At 40.4% G+C, this 21,906-nt stretch overlaps 1 protein-coding gene across 1 annotated transcript; it reads right to left on the bottom strand.

Moving 5' to 3' along the window:
* Positions 1–1,886: 1,886 nt before the first annotated feature.
* On the bottom strand, positions 1,887–13,673 carry LOC143531468 (uncharacterized). Its single transcript, XM_077026756.1, has 3 exons — positions 12,968–13,673; positions 12,491–12,901; positions 1,887–3,731 (listed from the first exon to the last, which is right to left on the bottom strand). Exons 1-3 carry the CDS (start codon positions 13,671–13,673, stop codon positions 2,113–2,115), a joined length of 2,736 nt encoding a protein of 911 aa, XP_076882871.1. The 3' UTR covers positions 1,887–2,112.
* Positions 13,674–21,906: the final 8,233 nt, after the last annotated feature.

Genomic DNA, 21,906 nt, shown 5'->3' with positions numbered 1-21,906 from the left:
ATAAATAATAGTTAAAACCAATCCATTCATTTGACATATAAAGATTTACTAAAAACTTGCAAGAGGCTGCTTCTTTCACACTTATGGGACACTTTGCCACTTTCCCATCAAACCCACAAAAAGAACCCAAAAATTATTACTAACGAACCCTTAAATTAAAGACGGATTACACAAACAAAGCACAAACTTAAGAGTGAACTCATTAGAGTTAGGCCAATTAGTGTTAGTATAGTGGTTCGATCGTCTCCTTATATAAAAAGATCACATATTTTTGAGAGACATAATTTAATTAATCCTGATGTTAAAACAATAAAACCTCAATGCGCTTAACCAGAATGTGTTAGTTTTTTCCATTTACAACCAATCTAGCCTCGTTCCTTCGTAATGAATATAAAATGTGTTTATAAAAAGGCCAAAACACCTAATGATATCACTGTTATTTGGTGTTGATACAAGTTCCCATGTATGACGGACCATCTATTAGAACTTGATATTCTTCGGTCATGGTCGTATGCCAATTAGGATCGGATAAATCCTTTAGATGTGATACAAGAATTGGTGAGATAGAGGTTGTGTGTGGATTGAGAGACACCCCTTGATTTAGTAATGCCCAAATTTGAAGTTCAAAGACTTTCCGGTAAATCTATCAAAGTAAAAGAGTGAAAAGCGAATAATAGTATGAGTGTGCAACTGTGCATGATTTGGTTATTATCCTAAACCGAAACCGAAGCAGAAGCCATCAGTCAATCTATTTTATTAACCAATCAGTTTTTGGTTAATTGCTTCGGTTTATTTAGTTGGCTTGTCAGTTTTCGGTTCAATTCAGTTAGTTTAAGTTAATAGCCAAAACCAAACTTATTTTTGCTTAGAAATACATGAAATGGAGGTATAAAGACTAGTATTATATGAAAATATGAATGGCTCGGATAAGTTAAATTGCTGTGTTAACCACTGTTAACTACTTCCCATGTTCACTAGTGAGTTTCTGTTGGATTAGTTTTAGTCAACACTTGTTTTCCATTCTATTTTAGAAATCTGATTGTTAGATAACTTGGAATTCTAGATACGAGAGTACTAGTCTTCGATCCCATTACTAGAGATCGACAATGTAAATTGAGCTCACGATTGCAACTTTATTTTCAACTTATTTCCCAATGCATTTCTTAATTGGTATGCCCGTTTATCCATTTAATAATTTGTCTAAGATAATTAACTATAATGAAGTTCCAACACTATATTATTACTTGATTATGTCAACTGATCATTTAACTTGAGCACTATATTTCACTTTCAGACATATATAAATGTCTTGAACTTAGAATTAATCAAGAAGTCAAAGTAAATTCAGGAGTCTAAAAAAAGGTCAAATGTAAAAGTCAAAGTGTTGTGTAAAATTCAAAGTAGGTTAGAAAATCAATATTTCAAAGTGGATACCTGGCTGTTTGGTAGTTAAAAGCGGTTAAGCAACAAAAACTCCCTGCATTAATTGTTGTTTTAACCACTGCTTGCTGCTTATATGATTTGTTGATTATGTTTACTGTTGATCGGATTACCACTCTTAACCCCTTTCACTACTTCCTTGTTCCCTGCAATTATGTTTTCTACTAATTAATCAGCACTTGTATTTGATCACTTTCGTTACTGTTTATAAATTTTTTTATGCCATGTGTTATTATTTATAAGCATTTTTTTATAAAAAAAATCCTCACTTAAGTGAAGCACTCGCCTCGGCTTTTAAGGATACACTTGCTATAAAATGAATCTAATCAGGTACGTTTAAAAAAGGATCTAGAGGGTTGATTTAGTGTTGCTCAACGAAGCAACCTTAACGTGTAAAAAGGCTTTAATAATTATCAAATCATAACAAAAAGGGAGTGATAATCAACTGACCGGATCATTAAGTACCTAACTGTTTAGCCATATTTGAACTTAATATCCATCTTTAATGGTAATTATTTTATACTTTATGAAATGATTACGTCATTTTATTGGTTGTATATGACACATTGTATGATTACAGAAGTAAAGACCTTTATATTGTAGGGGACTAATAGCATGATTCTTCTAGAGAACAATTTGTGAATAATTGAGCATTGCAGATAGTAGAAGTTTTCACCAAATTTTGAAGAGCTGAAGAAAATCCAGAAAGTAGCCCATGATCAAGATTGATGAGAAGAACCCAACAGGGAAACCAACCCAGGTTCCCTCCCATAAAAACCACAATTGCTTCTCGTCTTCATTTTCTGTTCTTTCTTCCGGTCGTATATCATGAAGACAAGTGACCCGGATCTGCAAACCACATAATCCGGTGTTGTTTTCAAAACCAGTCATGGTGTCCATTTGCCCACCAACAGGAATCTTACCTGTCAGCTTGTTGTTGCTCACATCTAGAACTGTAAGCTGCCCGAGATTCACCAGTGATTGAGGAATGGAACCTGAGATTTCATTGTGTGACAAATCCAAGCCTTCTATGTTCTCTAGGTCACCCAATGACACCGGAATATGCCCGGAGATCCTGTTGTATGAAATATTGAGCAATTTTAGGGATCTGAGTTTGCCTAATGATGGCGGGATTTCACCACATATATTGTTGTGTGACAAATCCAACAAAGAATGGATGCCATAGTTACGGATTACTAGGCCTTGTAAACATCCCTTCCAATTCACAATCAAGTCCAGGTCCCAGGAATAATATAAATTTAAATAAACATAGTCTATGGGTGTAGATATGTGGAAAGGTTCAATCATTCCTAAAAGATCTGATGTTTCTTTTGGGACACCTCCGGGCAGGTGGTTATTGGAGAGATCAAGAATTCGGAGAGAACTAAGGTTGGAGATATTGCTAGGGATATATCCTTCAAGGGAATTGTTTCTTAGCACAAGAACTTCAAGATTTTGGATTTGTGGTAGGGTCTCATGTAGATTCCCTTTAATATTGTTTCCATGGATATCAAGAAGTTTAAGGTTGAATAATTTAGTCAATTTCCAAGGTAGATTTCCACAAAACTTATTCCCCCCTAAATAAAGAAATTTGATACTTTTAGGAAAATACACAGGGATCTGACCAGTGAAATTGTTGTAGGACAAATCTAGGTAAATCAGCCCATCATCCAAAGAAAGATAGCTGACATCAGAAATATTTCTTAAGTAAATCTTGGAGATGGACATTGGAATTTGTCCAGAAAGAATATTATTTGACATACGAAGAAAGTTCATTCTTATAGCTTTGCCTATGTTTTCAGGCAACTCCCCCGTAAACTTGTTTTGAGACAAATCAAGAATTTGTATATGCACACTTTCAAATAGACGAGGTGGGATTGGACCCATGAGATTGTTTTCTGATAGATTTATTATCTCAAGTTTCATGTCCGTGAGAAAATCTGGGAATCTTCCTTCAATTTTGTTCTTGCTAAAATCAAGCCAAATCAGTTCTTTCTGTGCTAAAATCCATTTGGGAATTTGGCCAGAAATATTACAAGAAGGCATATAGATCTCGACTAGGCTACACCTTGGAACAATCTTTTCTTCATTATTCCATATCAAGCCGCTTCCACCTATAAACAATGCCTTGAGAGTTGTGAATTTGAATAACCAAGTTGGGATTTCTCCGGTGAGCATGTTGCCATGGAGCCTAAGGACTACCAGCTTGCTCAAGTATTGCATCGATAATGGTATTGTTCCAGTAAACTCGTTCCTGCTCAGGTCAAGTACAGTCATGTTGAAGAGGTAGGTCCTAGCAGAGCCCAGTTGGACCCGCAAGACTCACCTTAAAACAGGGACGTCTGCGCAGAGACCAACTGGATCCACAGGACCAACCATGCTCAGAGACGTGACGTCCTTACGCGCAGTACGCAAGCTGGTCCCGCAGGAAATGCCTCCCAATGGTGAAGGACTCCGCCTGTCCCCGCAGCCTCGGATACAAGCCATTAGGGAAGGCCACCCGCGCAGCATGGCTACACGCACAAGGCACTTAGCTCTCGATCATTCAGTGTCACCTGAAGGAATGAGCCAAGCCGGGAGCAATCCCGCACAGAGGCGGGAGGGGGAATACTCCCGCCCAAATAAGCCAGTCCGTATACTGAAGGATCTTTTACTGTACCTGACGAGGTATGGGCGAAAGATCTGATCAGAGATACGACAGCTCACTGATACAGTATGGCGAGCAGCATGCTCCTGTACTGTATCACTATTAGCCGCTGCCTACTCACCAACTACTGCCATACCACGTGCGTAGCCGTCATTTGGTGGAACAGGAATAGTGTACAGCAGGCCTGGTCGCTATCAGCCGCTACCTACCCACCAACTACCAGCAGGGCACGTGCGTAGGCTACTGTTGGTGGAACAGGAACACTGTTGCAGCCGGCCATACCTCTTTGGAAACCTACCTTCGGCTATAAATACCCCAAATGGTATGATCATCTCAACATTACATTATCATATTATCATCATAATATACCTGATATCTGCTCTAGCAATCTCTTAATATACTTTTATATTTAAAGAGCAATCTAGTCTGATTCTCACGCCGGAGGGTGGTCACAAGGAGGAACCCCCCCCCCTTCTCAGTGACGAGCTCACGGTGTCTGTTTTGCAGGTTATCAGAAGAACCATCTTCCAAGGGTCTAACCCCTCGTGGGAAACATCTCTCCAACCCCCAGGTTACCAGTAATCTGTCGTGGGTTCGGTTAGTGTTTCTTCATTGGCGCCATCCGTGCATAAAGCTAGAACTTTATTTTTCTCCAGTTTTTGCAAACTTCTACAAAGATGGTTAGAGAAATTCCGGTAACCACAACCCCAGCTACTGGGATGAACACCGGCAACACAGTTTTTACGAACACTACCCCGGCTACCGAAGCCGGGGCAAGTGAAGTAAATTTTACGAACACTACCCCACTTACCAAAGCCGGGGCAAGTGCAGTAAATGATCACCTACTGGGATCCACCGATATCCAGTTTGAGAAACGAAGACTCCCCCGCCAGACTCTCGATGAAGTTAAGGCATGGGCGGAAGCACGACAAAAGGAATTCCAGGCTGAGTTGGACGAACGCTTGCGTTCCGTGCAACAGGCCGACGAATTCGACTACTGGGAGGATGACTCGGAGGAATCCGACTCCGACGCGAACCCTCGCCATAGGGCAAAAGGGAAGCGTAAGGAAACGGGATCCCAACCGAAAAGGCATTTTGGACAAGCCTTCAAACCAAAAAGCACAGGTGGAAGTCCACGAGACTTCTCTAAAACGTTCAGACCAAACGTTGCAAATGCAGGAACGTCCAAATTTGCAAGGGACATTGCTGAAGCAATCGCCCCAAAGAGTGCCAAACAAATGCCCAACATAGGCACATATGACGGTATATCTGATCCAGACGATCATTTGAACAGGTTCATAGCAGGGGCAACCGTCAGCAATTGGACGGAACCCACGTGGTGTTACATGTTCCAAATGACGCTGGTTGGGGCTGCTAGAGCATGGTTCGATCGTCTACCGGTCAACCACATCTACGACTGGGCAGACTTCCAACAGAAGTTTAGCCAACACTTCAGCCAGCAACGGAAGTATACCGAGGAGCAATGGACAATCCTCAAATGCATACGAGAGGAAGACGAATCTCTGCCAAACTTCATCACTCGCTTCAACTCAAAGAAGCTAAGTTTGGGCAATATCAGCGAAGATCTTGTTCGCGCTGCCTTCATCCAGGGCGCACATGACCCAGAGCTCATCCGCACCCTAACGGGTAAAGATGGCATGCCATCCACATGGGATGGCATCATGACAGCAGCAAAACGCTATGCGGAAACAGAGAAGCAACTGGGTAGAGATCTCCCACAGAGCACAAACCTCTACACCCAGAGGACGAGAGAAGACAACGTCCTCACCGCCCGACTAAATAAAAAACGAAAGCTAGGCATTTGGCAGTCAAGGGTAAACTTTGACACCTCATCCGGCTTGCAACATCGGTTGGGCGGAAGGGATAATGTACAGTCGCACCGGAACTCCAGATGGACGCCACTCACCAAAAGCGTCACTGAGATATTCGCCACTGAAGAGCTCCCATGGCCAAAGCCTCCAATAATCCGACATCGTCACGATGCTGATCGGAGCAAATACTGTGACTTTCACAAGACAAAGGGCCACAACACTGAAGAATGCATAGATGTAAAGGATATGGTGGAAGCATTTGTCAGAGATGGGACGCTCGCGCACCTCGTGGCGTAATAAAGGCTGAGCAGGCGAGTGCGTATAGAACCCCAGCTGGGGAAAACACGAATCAATTCCAGCTTCAAATTCGAGACTACATGCTGCGTAAAGAACGAGATCCCGAACCAGGTGCGTATCGGCTCGATGGCACTCCCATCCCAACATGGAAGGGAGCTCATTTACACAGTCTGCATGTAAATCAATTCCAATTTGTAAAGAAAAGGCCAAGAGCCACTTCTAATGGAAATGATTCTCTTTAACACCGAAGCTGATGATTTTACATTTATACTTTTCTGAACTAATATGCCGGTTTTCACCGCATAATTACGTCGTCATTGCATGGGAAGGCGGTCCTACCCGCACGAACCCAGCAACGTGACAAACCTACACGCAGGTCAGTTAAGGGTAAAGTTTTGCCATCCTACTAAGTGCAAGTGACGGTTCTACCCGCACAATCACGAAAGAGGAAGCAAAACTTCACACCTATTATCAACCACGTTCAAAGGTTAACTTATCCTCAAAAGGTAAGAAAAACCTACACGCAGGTCAGATAAGGGTAAAGTTTTGCCATCCTACTAAGTGCAAGTGACGGCTCTACCCGCACAATCACGAAAGAGGAAGCAAGACTTCCTGTTATCAACCACGTTCAAAGGTCAACTTATCTTAATGCCTTAGAAATTTCGAAAAGGAAAACCTACACGCAGGTCAGATATAAGTTAAAGTTTAGCCATCCTACCAAGTGCAAGTGACGGTTCTACCCGCACAATCACGAAGGAGGAAGCGAAACTTTAACCCACTATCAACCACGTTCAAAGGTTCCTATTCTAAACACTTGGAAAATTGCTAATTTAAACTAAGTATGCAAGTCATAAGTTTATAAAGCAAGGAACCCAAAGAAGGAAATAACAATCTTATACGCAAAAAGATTAATATTTCAAGAATATGTTACAAGAATGGCCGGGTAACTACCCGCCTAAAAGAAAAAAAAAAAAAAAAAAAAAAAAAAACTATACAAGTCTATCTTAGCAATGGGAAGGGATCTTCAGGATCAAGCTTCAGGGCCGCTTCCACTTGGACCCGCTCCGTCAGAAGAACGGGGTGGTTCGAGGAACGCTTTGAGGACAGTTAACCCATCATCAGCAGCAGCTACTTCGTCCACCTTCTCCACCACTGGATGCGGGAAGGCGGCGTATTGGTTCAATGCTTGGTCATAAATGGATTCGGTATCCACATTGAACAAAGGGAAGTTGGAAGGCGGGACGCCTTTCTCAACAAACCCTAGACCAAGCAAGAAGCCGGCCTTTTCCCCATCCTCATGAGAAGCGTTGAGGGCTGCGGTCATAGCATCATCGTAAGAGGTCTCTGAAAAGACCCGACGCACAACCTACAAAGAAAACACAAGTATTAGAACCTTTTCTTACAAAAGAAAAGCGTGAAGATAAAACTAAACATACCTGAGGCAACGCTTCTCGAAGAAGCCATTGGAGGGTAGCTTGAGCTTCGTTATGGGCGCGTTCGGCTTCGCTCTTGTTAAGGTTGGCAAGTAAAACTTCCTTTGCGGCAGCCTCTTCGACGCCCTTAAGCTTCCGCTGGGTCTGGTCAAGCACCCCCCTCTGGTCCAGGATTTCCTGGAGTTTCTTGGCATCTTCCATTGCCAAGGCATCATGAGCGCGTTGGAGAGCCTCTAATTTGCCTTTCAGCTCCTCATTCTCCACACGCAAAGGCTCAGCAACGGCTTCAGCCTTGGCAGCCCTCTCGGTTGCGTTTCGCGCAGTCTCCCTGGCCAGCCGAAGCTGTTCATTCACAGCTTGGGCAGCCTTGGAGCGGGCCTCGAGTCGCGCCTGAACTTCAACCTCGAGGGCCTTGAAGGCCTTCTCCTTGTCGGCGGCAGCTGCCGCCAGCTGTTGGTTCTCCTCCCGAAGAGCACGCGCCTCAGATATGTCCTTGGCGCGAGCTGCTTTCAACTTGTCGTTTTCACGACAAAGCAGCTCGACGCGCGGCTGCATCCGGGCCTGGAGAACCCGAAGCTCATTAGTTAGCCTACCCTCCTGGTAGCTAACCATGGCTTCCCCCAACGCACCCGGAGGAGCAGCGTGGCGAGCCCAGTCCACGCACTCCACAGGTGTGCGAAGGGTTGTTCCTCGGCGTATGTTCCATCGAGGAACATACACTTCATTGGAATCCGACACTGCAAAAGAAACAAAAGCAGTAAGGAAAAGATGATAAAAAACAAGGAAAAAGAAAGGAACCCTACGCACCTGTAGGGTCAATGACAGGCCGATAGCCGCCAAACCCATCACCTGAACCTAAAGGAAATCCATCCAACAGGTCAGGCAGATGGGAAGGTGGCAAAAATCGACGGGAAGCCCTGCGCGTACCTGATGGTCCGGCCATCGGTGCCGATGGCGCGGGCATGGCGGCAGCCGCCGTGCTCGCCGTTGTTGTGGTCGCCGCCGTGGTCGCCGCCTTGTAAGCAGCAGCAGTAACCGCCGGCTCTGTGAAGGATGCTGTAAAAATCGCACTCACAGCCGGCAGTGACGTCATTTCTGCCGGAACAGTTGGCTCAAAGGAATGAGCAACTGGACCAGCGGATGCAGGCGCAGGCGCCTGGGTCGACGCCTCAGGAAGGCTGACCGAGCCTACCGTCATTGGCGGGGGGATACTCCCCTGCGCTTCACCCCGGAATGCGTCAACACCCACGCCTGCACAAAGAAGAAAGTGTTAGATAAATTTATAGCGATAAATCTGCAGACATTATGATTGTACTTACGGGTTTTCTTGACCCTGAACGTACGGACGGGCGGGGAGGAACCCGATGGAGCCGGCCTCTTGGTACCGGTCACCGTCGTCTTCGTTGGTTCTCCGGAGGTAACGGTCGTAGCCTCCGGAGTAGTGGTCTCCTCACCACCGGGCTTCCCCGCCACCTCTTCACTATCTGACTCCGAGTCAGAGAGAACCACTGGATCAGCTGTGGAGGCCTTCTCCTTCCCCTTCACGCCGGCAGCAGCCTTCTTCTTCCGCACAAGGGGAGGACCATCTGCGGATTCCTCAGAAGAAGACATGATGTAAGGATTTCCAGCAACGGGTACAGCATTGAGGGGTTCAGGATAGAATATCTCCTTACCTGGCCGCCGGTGGCTCAGGATCTCTTGGCCCGGCGGATAGACCTCCACAAACCTATCCGCCGTTTGCTCCAGGATGGGCAACTCATTGTCGTCCAGAGCACGAGTGCCCACCCGCACGGGACTGTCAGCTTCCCGCGGGAACAGGAGCGACTCCAAATTATTCCCCTCTGAAAGAAAAAGAAACAGTTAGAAAATTAACTAATATCAGCAAGAAAGACAAGACATACCATAAGGAATAGAGTTCAAACCATATTCAAGAAGGATGGGAAACCGGGACGCATCCTTCCATACCCGGCTCATCCCCAGCAGCACCATCCCGGACTCCGCAAACCGGTAAACCGGAGATTGGACCCGGGATATCTTCGCGAACCATTCCGCCTCCTGGTAGCTAGAAGCGTGAAGGCTCGGAAGCGCTTGACCCTTCTTGAACTTCATAGCAATGGGGATGGCGCGGGCAGAGATGTAGAAGAACTCCCGCTTCCACGATCGGAGACTGCGCTCGGTCACGCAGATCTTCAAACCCTTAATACGGGTTGTCAGGGTGTACCACCCCTGGACGCACCTCCAAGTATAAAAGGTCATCAGGCGGTCCACGTAGGGCTCAATACCCAGAATCCGACACACCCACTCGAAGTGCCGGACCTTGGCAATCGCCATCGGATGCACCTCGGTCAGGTGCACCCCGTGCCTCTCCAGGACACGGTACACAAACTTTGTCAATGGGAACCTAAGGTTCCCATAAACAAAGAATGCAGCATATACCCCGATCTTGCCACTGGGGGCATCGTACACAGTCTGGTGGGATTCAGGAAACTCAGGCTCGAGAGACTCGAGCATGAACTTCCTGACGATGTACTGGTACTGATCGACAGGTAGAGCACACTGGCACTCGCCAGCAGTACTCCTATCGTCGGCTACAGCTTCAGCATCATGAGAAGACATTTTTGCAGAAAGAAGAGTGATTTCGGGAAAATGCTTGCCTGAAAAAGGGGAGTATTTGCCGGAAATCACTAAGAAGAAGAAGAGAGGTGAAAGTGTGGATTACAAAGAGGCCTCTCCCCCTTTATATACTAATCGCAATTAATGCGGTGAATTTAATGCGGAGGAGAGAGAAATCGAAGGTGCAATGAAACTATGACACGTGGCAAAAAGCAAGCTGGCAACAGCTGTAGAAAGGACGTGTGCCAGTAATTTCGCGGCCACGCGCCCGAAAAATCACGCCCACGCGCCTGAAAAAGCGTCTGGAATGACCATGTTCTGTCACGTCAACATAACTTCCTGCACGTCCTGACACAGTCAGAAGAAACCGTCGTACGACGTTTCAGAGGTTTGGACTGTTCTTATCTTTTCACCAACTCTTCGAATTTCAAAATTCAAAATTCGAAAATATTAAAAAGTAAGCGGGAAAATACCCCTTACCCCTTGGCAAGCAAGTAACCGTAAGACGGATGCGGGTACAGTGTAAAGGCAAAACCCTTCACATACCTAGCACCCGCAGGGAATTGAAGCCAAAAAAACCTTGGTGAACAAGTAACCGTAAGACGGATGCGGGTACAGTGTTAAGGCAAAACCCTTCACATACCTAGCACCCGCGGGGAATTGAAACCAAGTACCTCGGCAACCAAGTAACTATAAGACGGGTGCGGGTACAGTGTAAAGGCAAAACCCTTCACATACCTAGCACCCGCAGGGAATTGACGCCAGGAATACCTTGGAAGTAAAGTAACCGTAAGACGAGCGCAGGTACAGTGTTAAGGCAAAACCCTTCACATACCTAGCGCTCCGCTGGGAATTGAAACCAAGAAGGATCTTCTGGGCAATGCTTGCGGAAACGGAAATAACATCCCCGCATAGCGGGAACGTCGAGAACTACGTTGTTTGAAGCTCCAAGATGGAATTGGTGGTCTTAACATAATTGATCACTATGTTCAAAACTACCAAAACCTCATGGAAAATACATACAACTGGGACTCAATGCTCCTGACTTGCGAGGAGGTTACAGACCTACCCGCATCATACCCAAAGACCAAGCAGGAAACTCGGGCATTTCTGCAAGTGACAAGGACTTCCGCGGAAAGAATCCCCATGGAAAACCTTACAAAACCCTTTTCAAAACCCTTTGCTCAAGTCCAAAAGTTCACCTCACTTTATTAAACACTCATGAGAAGAACATTGGACTGGGGGGACTTGAAGAGGTAGGTCCTAGCAGAGCCCAGTTGGACCCGCAAGACTCACCTTAAAACAGGGACGTCTGCGCAGAGACCAACTGGATCCACAGGACCAACCATGCTCAGAGACGTGACGTCCTTACGCGCAGTACGCAAGCTGGTCCCGCAGGAAATGCCTCCCAATGGTGAAGGACTCCGCCTGTCCCCGCAGCCTCGGATACAAGCCATTAGGGAAGGCCACCCGCGCAGCATGGCTACACGCACAAGGCACTTAGCTCTCGATCATTCAGTGTCACCTGAAGGAATGAGCCAAGCCGGGAGCAATCCCGCACAGAGGCGGGAGGGGGAATACTCCCGCCCAAATAAGCCAGTCCGTATACTGAAGGATCTTTTACTGTACCTGACGAGGTATGGGCGAAAGATCTGATCAGAGATACGACAGCTCACTGATACAGTATGGCGAGCAGCATGCTCCTGTACTGTATCACTATTAGCCGCTGCCTACTCACCAACTACTGCCATACCACGTGCGTAGCCGTCAGTTGGTGGAACAGGAATAGTGTACAGCAGGCCTGGTCGCTATCAGCCGCTACCTACCCACCAACTACCAGCAGGGCACGTGCGTAGGCTACTGTTGGTGGAACAGGAACACTGTTGCAGCCGGCCATACCTCTTTGGAAACCTACCTTCGGCTATAAATACCCCAAATGGTATGATCATCTCAACATTACATTATCATATTATCATCATAATATACCTGATATCTGCTCTAGCAATCTCTTAATATACTTTTATATTTAAAGAGCAATCTAGTCTGATTCTCACGCCGGAGGGTGGTCACAAGGAGGAACCCCCCCCCCTTCTCAGTGACGAGCTCACGGTGTCTGTTTTGCAGGTTATCAGAAGAACCATCTTCCAAGGGTCTAACCCCTCGTGGGAAACATCTCTCCAACCCCCAGGTTACCAGTAATCTGTCGTGGGTTCGGTTAGTGTTTCTTCAGATGGAGTTTGGAATATGCGATGAGAACGAATTTTCAGAAAAATCAAGTTTCTTTAGTTTATTGAGGTTCACAATTGATGATGGGATCTCGCCTGATAAAAGATTCTTATATAAAGAGAATTCCCTTAGCTTGGATAAGTATCCAATCTCTTCAGGGATTTTACCAGAAAGAAAATTAGCCCCCAAGAAAAGTGATTCAAGATTTAGAAGCTTACCAATTTCAGGGCTTAAACCACCCTTTAGATTATTAATACTCAGATCAAGATATTGAAGAGACCTGAGATCAAAGATCTGAGAAGGAATTGGGCCATGGAAACTGTTGTTATATAAATACAGTGAAGTCAAATTTTGTAAAGACCCCAGTTCGGGCCCTAGTTTCCCCTCAAGATTGTTACCACTTAGATCAAGAACTTGAAGAAAATTTAGTTTGAAAATTTGAGAAGGAATCTGACCATGGAAATAATTATTACTTAAACATAGTGAAGTCAAATTCCCAAAAGACCCTAATTCGGGTCTTAGTTCCCCCTCAAGATTATTACCACTGAGATCAAGATCTTGAATATATTTGAGTTCATAAAGTTGACGAGGAATCAAACCATGGAAACAATTGTCATTTAACCACAGGGTAACTAAATTTTGAAAAGACGCTAGTTCGGGTGCTAGTTCCCCTTCGAGCGAATTGTTGCTCAAGTCCAAGTAGCGTAAATTAGTCAACAAAAAAAGTTGGCAGGGAATGGAGCCGCTGAAATAGTTGTCTTGCATGTCTAAGTGAACTAGTTTTGTGAGATTCACAATCCCATCTGAGGGGATCTCACCTAGCAATGAATTGTTTGAGATATCAAGAAATTCCAATGACATGATATGAAAAATCGGGGCAAAGATATCAGAAAATACTGGAGTCAGAACGATATCTGGTAGCGGAACAACTAAGCCATGGAGGTGGAGCTTGGTGACAGTTTTGGTTCCTGTGCAGTTAACACGCTCCCAAGAGCAACAATCGGAAGTTGGATTCCATGATTTTAGTTGTAGGGCCTGAAAAGAAGTAAAATTGGTGATGGTGGACTTGAAGTGAAGAAGTGCTTGTTTTTGATAGACTGGACAAGAGAATGATTGGGCTGGAATAGAAGTGAGCATGAAGAAGACTGATAACATTAGCAGTGTTGTGCTTAAAGTGGTGGCCATGATGGTTTGTGTTTGATTCATTTGCACCAGCAACTTTCATTATATATAGGGAATGAGATCATGTTGGGTTACTTTTGTTTGTTATAGTTGGTTTGTTTGTTTAGTCCAGAAATGGAAATAAATACAACGCAGTTTCAAATGTACTCTTATTATAATTATTAGCTCGTTAACTATTCGATTAAATGTAGATTAAAATTATAATATATTTGTAGCTTATGTTTAGACCTTCTATAATAGGCGTCCACATTAAATTTGCAGCACCGTTTTAAAACGCAATTTATTACTTTTTATCTTAATTTCCCCACTTGTGGTTTAGTGGTATGAGACTTGGGTTTTCTAGTGGAGACTTAAGTTCGAATCTCACTTATGTCACTTTTGGGTGGATATTGACAATAAATGATTTGAGTTAAGCTTTATGCAAAGGTTGGCATTTCAAAACCTGAGCTCACCCGTGTTTTCATTCCACCGTGTGTTAAGCTAGAGAGTTCTGCTTTTGTGGTGACAAATGTATCCAAGGGAATGCCCAAGCCAAACTTTAGAGAGTGAAGTAGCTTAAATACAAGAAAGTCGGCGTTCTAAAAAATGATATTTACATACGCGCTTTAGTGATTTTATACATCGTATTTACTTTTAAGAGTGGATTCCTCTTTGCGTCCATGTGTTTTGCTGGCGGGTGCACATTCAGTCCCTCAAATGTAAAATGACGCGGTTAAGTCCTTTTGGATTTCGGGAGGAGCGGTTTGAGTCCCTACATCTATTAACAATGTTAGTTTGAGAAACAATATCGACTTTTCACCCGAATGGACGGGCTCAAACAGCTCCGCACAAAAACCACATAAACTCACGTTTGAGGAACTCAACGTTCGCCTGTCAGCAAAGCGTATGATGTAAATGGGAATTCTCTCGAATTTGAATTTGTATTTTTAGTCATTTTAATGTAGTAATCATGTAAAATAACAAAAATATGTATGTTTTTTATTTGAAGAATATTAATTAATATAAATTTTACACTATTGTCATTTTATTTATGCAAAACTTAACTTATATAAGTTGTTTAACTAACAATGTTTTTATTTATTATCATAAGTAATTTAAATTTTAATTATAATAACTAGTTTTTGTCCCTCATATTACGAGAGCTGTTTTACATTTCTCGTTTAAATAATTGTATACTTTTTTGGGTTTAATTTTATTTATTGTAATGAAATTTATAATATACTTAGAGTTTGATGATAAAAACGTTTCACAAATAACTAAGATGTTATAACTCAGTTTAAAAGTTATCTGGGTATGGTAGGACCCAAGACCCGCTTATTTTTTTACTGTAAAATTGTTTCTTAATTATAAATAATATTTTTTTAAAAAAATTATATAATAATTTTTAGTGTATCATATATTATAGGATTTTCACATCAATAATTTGGTGAGAATAATTTTTAATTTAATGAGATGTTATAATCCGTTTAAGAAATATCTTGGTTGGTAAGACCCATACCCGTGAATTCGGGTCAAATGAATGAGAAGCCTCCATTTAAAATCAAGCAAATCTGATGACTCCAAAATAAGAGGAGCGACCACATCGCGACACGTATGATTTTTATGTTTTCGTTTATATATATTATTTTATAGATTTGATTTGGTATAAAAAATAATAATGTCATTAAAATAAATTGAAAAATGGTACTAATATGAAAAGGATTTGAAAGGAATATACTTGAATGGTTGAAGAGAAAATTAGTATTTCAACGTATTCTTATAAATCTGTTGTGACATATAAATCGAATGTGTTTCTCAGTGATTTTAAGAGTAGATTATCACTTTTATGTTGAGAATAGATTATCTAGGTTAAAGATGTAAAAAATCTATTGATGGTGGTGTTATCATCTTATGCAATGATATTTCAGAACCATTTCATCACTCTAATAAGCTTTTAAAAACTAAAACTAACAAGAACTTGTTTGTTTTTTATCCATCACTTACATCTTAGAGTAAATCAAAATCAGTATTTTTGCAAAATATCGGTAGTATTTATCTTAAAAATAATGTATAATATATGATATCATATCTATGATATCTTTTCCTCTCATATATGGCCATATGGGTGAAACAAAATTACTTGATAACAATATTTCGTATACAATTTTGAATTTTCTTTCTAAAGTATCTGAATGGACTTGACCTCAAAGACAAAGAATTGGGATGAGATCGAGAACCCAAGTAATCGACAACAACCCATGTGTTGCTTGGCTTGAGTGAATTTATTGTCATTGCAAGTATGTAAAGTCATGAGTAAACGTTATTGTTTTATTATTTAGCAAGTTGCTTTAGTCTATTACATCATTTTGTTTGTATTTCTGTTTCAAATCAATTGTTTTGGTAAGTTATAAATGATCTTGTTTTATTCATAACACGTTGGTTTACTCTATTCACTCATTTCCTTTGATATGTATTCCAAAAATCGACGGTTTTGATTGAATTAAATGGTTGACACTCGTTCACTTAGAAAAGAGGTCTTCAATGACACGCATTGTTTCACTAAAGGGCCCTTATGGCACGCAAATGTGTGTCAATAAAGCCCCCATCATAAATTGAACATGACACGCTTGTCATTTATAACGATACCCATTTATGACATACGTTTTTGACATGCATTTTGTAAGTCCCGTGACCGGATCAAACAACACAAACAAACTAAGTACTAGTTGTTCTTGGATCAACCTCATAACTAATTGGCGGAAACAACTAGTTGGACCGAGATCTCGGATCTTGTGTGTGGATAAGGGAGGGCCGAAAACTAAGGGAGATGATGAAGGAGTTGAGAGAGTTTGTGAGTAACTGGGATAGATAATAATGCAAGGGTTTATTCACACATTTGTTGAGAGAGTTTGAGAGTTTGTGAAAACTAAGGCAAATTTTGCTGCAATCTGCTACTATCTTGTAATATATTATAAAAACACACATTTGTGGCAAACTTTGCTACAATTTTCTCGCAACTATGTATTATTTATTGAATATAAAAACTAATAATAATGGAACTACACTTTTGTGGCAACATTGTAACAATTTTTTGCTAAGTTTGCTACAAGTTTATGACAACTTGGTATTTTTTTATTGAATACACTAGTAGAAAAAAGGCTTTCAATGACACACGCACTATGACACGCGAAGATTTATGACATGCAATTGTGTGTGTCATTGAGAAAATGTCATATTTTTTAAAATTTAAATTATTTATGACCCTTATTTTTGTGTGTCATTTGTATAGTGTCATAAATAAAAAAACAAAAATTATAAAAAGAAAATGTGTGTCATAGGGTCAAGAATTTTGAATCAGTTCAAATAATAAACTTAACCAACCCACAGTTTGTACATGCCTCTTATCTATCTTCTATGTTCATTTTCTACCTTAAAAAACCCTAACATATAATCTTCCCAGCAATTACAAACATACGCTCACACATCGAGAGAGAGGGGGGGGGGGGGACTGGTCTGCCGATTCCGGCTTCCTTGACGATTGGAGATGGCGGTGGTCGCGATGGTCGTGGTGGTTGTCCGGTCAACGATCCCAAACCCACGGTTACCATGACTTTCTAGGGGTTTGATTACGGTTGTCTCCGGTAAGGCCGTATTTCATTATCTGAGTGTTGTTCTGTCTTTGGTACCTTGCGGTCATGGCATCTTGCTTCCATTCTTTTTTAGTTTATGTGTACATTTAATTGGTGATTTTTATTCATTGTTGTATCTAATCTAATTGTATAGCTACAATTTAAGTTTATGGTTAAGTTTTATTGTAATTTGTATTCTGACTTTGATGGTTACCCCTCAATTGGTGTATGTGCCCTGCCAATTTATGATTTGCCCTGTATTGTTAACACATCTAAGCGTGTATGTTACTGGACATGATCTAGAAATTTGTTTATATTATAATATGCTATGATTCAGTTAGTGGTGTCCCTTGATTATATAATGCAGTATCTTTTGATGTAGTAGCCAAATCTCACTTGAAGATTGAATACTTGCATATGTATTTATAAAGTAAATGCAGTTTGTATATACGGCCTTACCACTTTATAAAAACAAAATTATGACAAATAATTGGAAACTATTTAACATGAGATTGCAGTTCATGTAAGTGGTGTTTAGATTAATAGTTATTCCAATCTAATATGAAACCATTTAAAGACAATTTTTTTTTGTAGTGGTATATTCTTTTTATTATTTGGTGGCAAATTCATTGTTTTAATTTCAGGACACGAATGTTGGGTGAAAGCAATCAAAGTAGAGTTGGCTGTAAAGCATGGCTTGAAGTTTCGAGGGAAAAAATTAATATCAGAGAAGAAGCAAGAATTAGAGTCTCTAGGCGAGCCAAGACACCTAGAGTTGGCAGTAGAATTACTGATCTAGAAGTATTACAGAACAAAAGGTTTAAAGGATACAGGTGGGGAACATACTCCCATTCTCTGTAAAATGGATCAATGGATGAATCTAAGACAATGGTGGCAAGCAAAGGTAATATATGCAAGTAAAAAAGACAATGTCAAATAATCTATTAATAGAAGCTGGTGGGGTGCACACGAGGTGCTCGCGAGCTACTTGAGAGTTCGTGAGAAAGCTCGATCGAGCCGATCTTAAACGAACTCAAGCCACCCCACAACCATTAACTAGCATGTACTTTACAAAATTATTAATTAACATATTTGATGTTATGAAAACATAACTAAATAGTAAATATTATCTTATATAGATAACTACAATTGAAAAATTATATAAAAATATTTATAAATATATAAAAGTTAATCAATAAGTAGTAGACGAGTCTAACCCTAGCCAAGCTCGAGCTTTTAAAACTACCCACAAGCCGAGCTCGAACTTAAATACTGATCGAAACGAGCCGAGCTCGAAAGATCCTCCTATATGTTTAAGTGGATGTATGATGTGATATTTTTATTGCCAAAAGTCCAAGTAAAAGTCAACATATGCATAATCTTTATGTTTTTATACACAGTATGTTATAAACCTTGAAATAAACGAGTGGTTTTAAAAAAATACAATAATGTATATAATAATACAATGGTTAATTTGACAGGTATACATGGACTCGGAGATCATGGCAATTATGTTTCAATACATGCCTCTCGACAACCAATACCAAAGTCATGTTGTTATTCATGAAAACGAACATCAATCATCAATCGTATGATGCATAAGGTAGTTTATCAACTTTATTAGTTTTGTTGAATTATTGTCATGTTGGTTTCTTTTCACAAGAGTTTCCATATACATATGAAATGACCCATGGGGCAATTTCAGACAAAGGACTTGAACTCTGCGTGTTAGGTACGTGTGGTTAAACATCAATATGAGTACATGCTTATACATGCTAGATTGTTATCTTAAATGTGATAAAAACAGTTTAGCTACAGGGGTTGGTTGATCTTGATTAGTTTGTGTTTTATCTTAAATGTTTAGCTATGTAAAAGCTAAACATAAATACATACACCCTCGTGCCGCAACACACAGGTTCAAAATCTCGTTAAGTTAAAAATTATATGTTACTAAGCCATGTTTAAGTGACATTGGCAAGATTTATTATAATGTATACAACCTCCTTAATCTTTGTTTTATTAAGTGGCCAACCTGACCCGATCCGACCCGAATAGTCGAACCGACCTGATAATTCTTTGTCTAGTTCGAGCATCTAAAAACAGGCAACAACCACACTACTAATAATGCAAGTATTCTATTCATAAACATAGTATTCTTTTAACAAGATCTTAGAATGTGTCTAACTGAATTTAGTTGTTTGTAATTGTGTAGTGTCCAACTAAGCCTGGATCTACCGATTGTGGCTATTATATACTAAACTTCGTGAAGGAGATCACTGATGAAGGATTTGAAATACTCGTCAATAACAATGTAAGTGTAACATATTCTACTTTATCTACTCTAATTTACAAGTTAGATTATGTAAATATTGGTTTGTTATGACCTAATTCGTTTTGATTCGACCAATTTTTTTTTAACATATTCTTTGTTTAATTTTCTTTTCAGATGGGGGAGGCAAAGATGATTATGGGGAGAAGGGTATTGAAGGAATTCGAGAACAATTGTCGACTTATGTGCAATAGTTTATTTTCCGGTGATGTATTTTTTTTATTGATAGTTAACAATATTTTTGTTTACTAGGGAATATTTGTAATATTGACTTGGGATCTCTAATTATGAAATGTAATGGTTAGTTTTGCTTTATTTGTATTTTATGTTGTTTGCCATGAGAATTTAATTATTGTCATTAGTGTAAAATTAGGAATTATACAAAAAAGTAAAACCAATTTTTTTTTGAATAAAATAATACAATGACACGCATAAATGCAAGTCGTATGTACATGTCGTAAATGTGAGGAAAAAATGCGTGTCATAATTGCATGTCATAAACGCGTATCATAAAACATGACACGCAAAGTGCATGTCATTTTCAATTTATGACTTGGCCATTAACTACACGCATTTGTGTGTCATCTGGATGCTTTAATGACATGCATTGTGTGTCGTTAAAGATGTTTTTTCTAGTAGTGATATAATATTAATAAGTAATAAAAGCAAACTTTTGTGGATAATTGGTTGAAATTCTTGCAAATGTTGCTACAATATTCCGACAACTCAATAATCTTAAATAAGAATACACATTTTTTGTGGCAAAATTGTCACAAAGCTTGCAAACTTTGCTACAAACTTTACAACCACACTCAAGAAAATAGAGGACACGTAATATGGAGAAGTTATTTATATAATCTGAGAGAACAAAAAGTCTTCACTTTCTCCCAGTTTCATCCCGTTTTCCTCAAAACAGTAGGGTGTGATCCCATTTTCCCCTACTTTGCTTGTTTTACTTCATCTTTGAAAATACAAAAATACTAAACACATTTTATTTTTATTGTTACTATTTAAATTAACAATAAATATATAATAACTAAATATATTGCATGTTAATTTTTATTTGATGTTATTTTTTTTTAGTTTATGTAAAAGGAAAAGTGAATACGGTATTGTTCTCTCTCCCTTTGTATCAAAAATTTCACTTGCTCTTGTATGGTTAAAATCGTTTCAATCTCGCAGGGTTTCCCGGCTGCCTCTCTGTCTCCTCTAAAGATGAGGTGAGTGTGAGAGAGGCTTGAACATGTAGACAACGCCCACGGAACACCACGTTTGAGGAGTTAGCATGATCTCCCTCACTGGGTTTGGCTACTAGCTAGTCGGTCAATAATCTCCATCTCACCGTTTACTTCTCTTAATATTTTTAATTATAATAGTTCCATTATAGTTGTCCGAAAGTATAATGTGAAGTTGGTAAAGTGAATTCTAAGGCTAAGTGAGAAGTGGTAAAAGAGTTCAACGAAGATGACCAGCCCACAAAAGATCCACCATATTATATAATATATAGTTCCCCATGAGTCTAACTGCTAATGTGTTTTATATTCACCATTGGATCATTCTGAGGAGAGATCTGGACCCTTGAAAGTCTTAAAAATCCTTCTAGAAGCAGAAGTTACTTTCAGTTGCACAGATACATGTGGGTGATAAATGAAGTTTCTATTTGGAATAAACCATGAATTACCGATGTAAGATCAATATAGGACAGTGGGTCATAATAAGGTATGTTCATATGACCAGGTTAATTAGTTAATATCTTCAGTATACTTACAGTTCCACTTCTTTGTTGAGCATGCATCTAATGTAAAAAACTTGAAGTTCCATTTGGAGCTCGCAGGTCAAAAATGTGAAGGCAGCTATATATTACAAAAAAGTTACACAAAATTTATCAGAACACGTACACTTGTGGTTGACGTGTATACTTTTATTCAGCAAGTTGGAGTTTGGGAGTTTCTTTGTTTTTCCTAACCGTTGACTGTACCCGTTTTCTTTTCTGCTGCACTTGGTGGTGATGGTCTTTTTCGTTATCGGACAGATTTTCATGAAATAGAGGTTAAAAAGCTATTACCATCTTCTTACTGTCTTTTTAAAGCACATCACCTATAGTTTTAAAAACTAATTTTCACTCCTCCAGCAAATTGTTACTGGATACTTCAGTAGTTTATTTAAAGTCTTGATTCTTGAAGGGAACTGAAAGGTATTTCATTTTTCTTACTCTAGGATTGGGTTGCTTCAATATGGATATAATTATCAACACTGGTGTATGTATGCATATTTTGTACATCACACTTATAATGAACAA

This window comes from Bidens hawaiensis, unplaced genomic scaffold, assembly GCF_021521415.1.
Source record: "Bidens hawaiensis isolate Kalapana, Puna unplaced genomic scaffold, B.hawaiensis_p1.1 tig00009190_1, whole genome shotgun sequence".
NCBI classification, from domain to species: domain Eukaryota; kingdom Viridiplantae; phylum Streptophyta; class Magnoliopsida; order Asterales; family Asteraceae; genus Bidens; species Bidens hawaiensis.
This window is presented reverse-complemented; position numbering and strand designations above follow the sequence as displayed.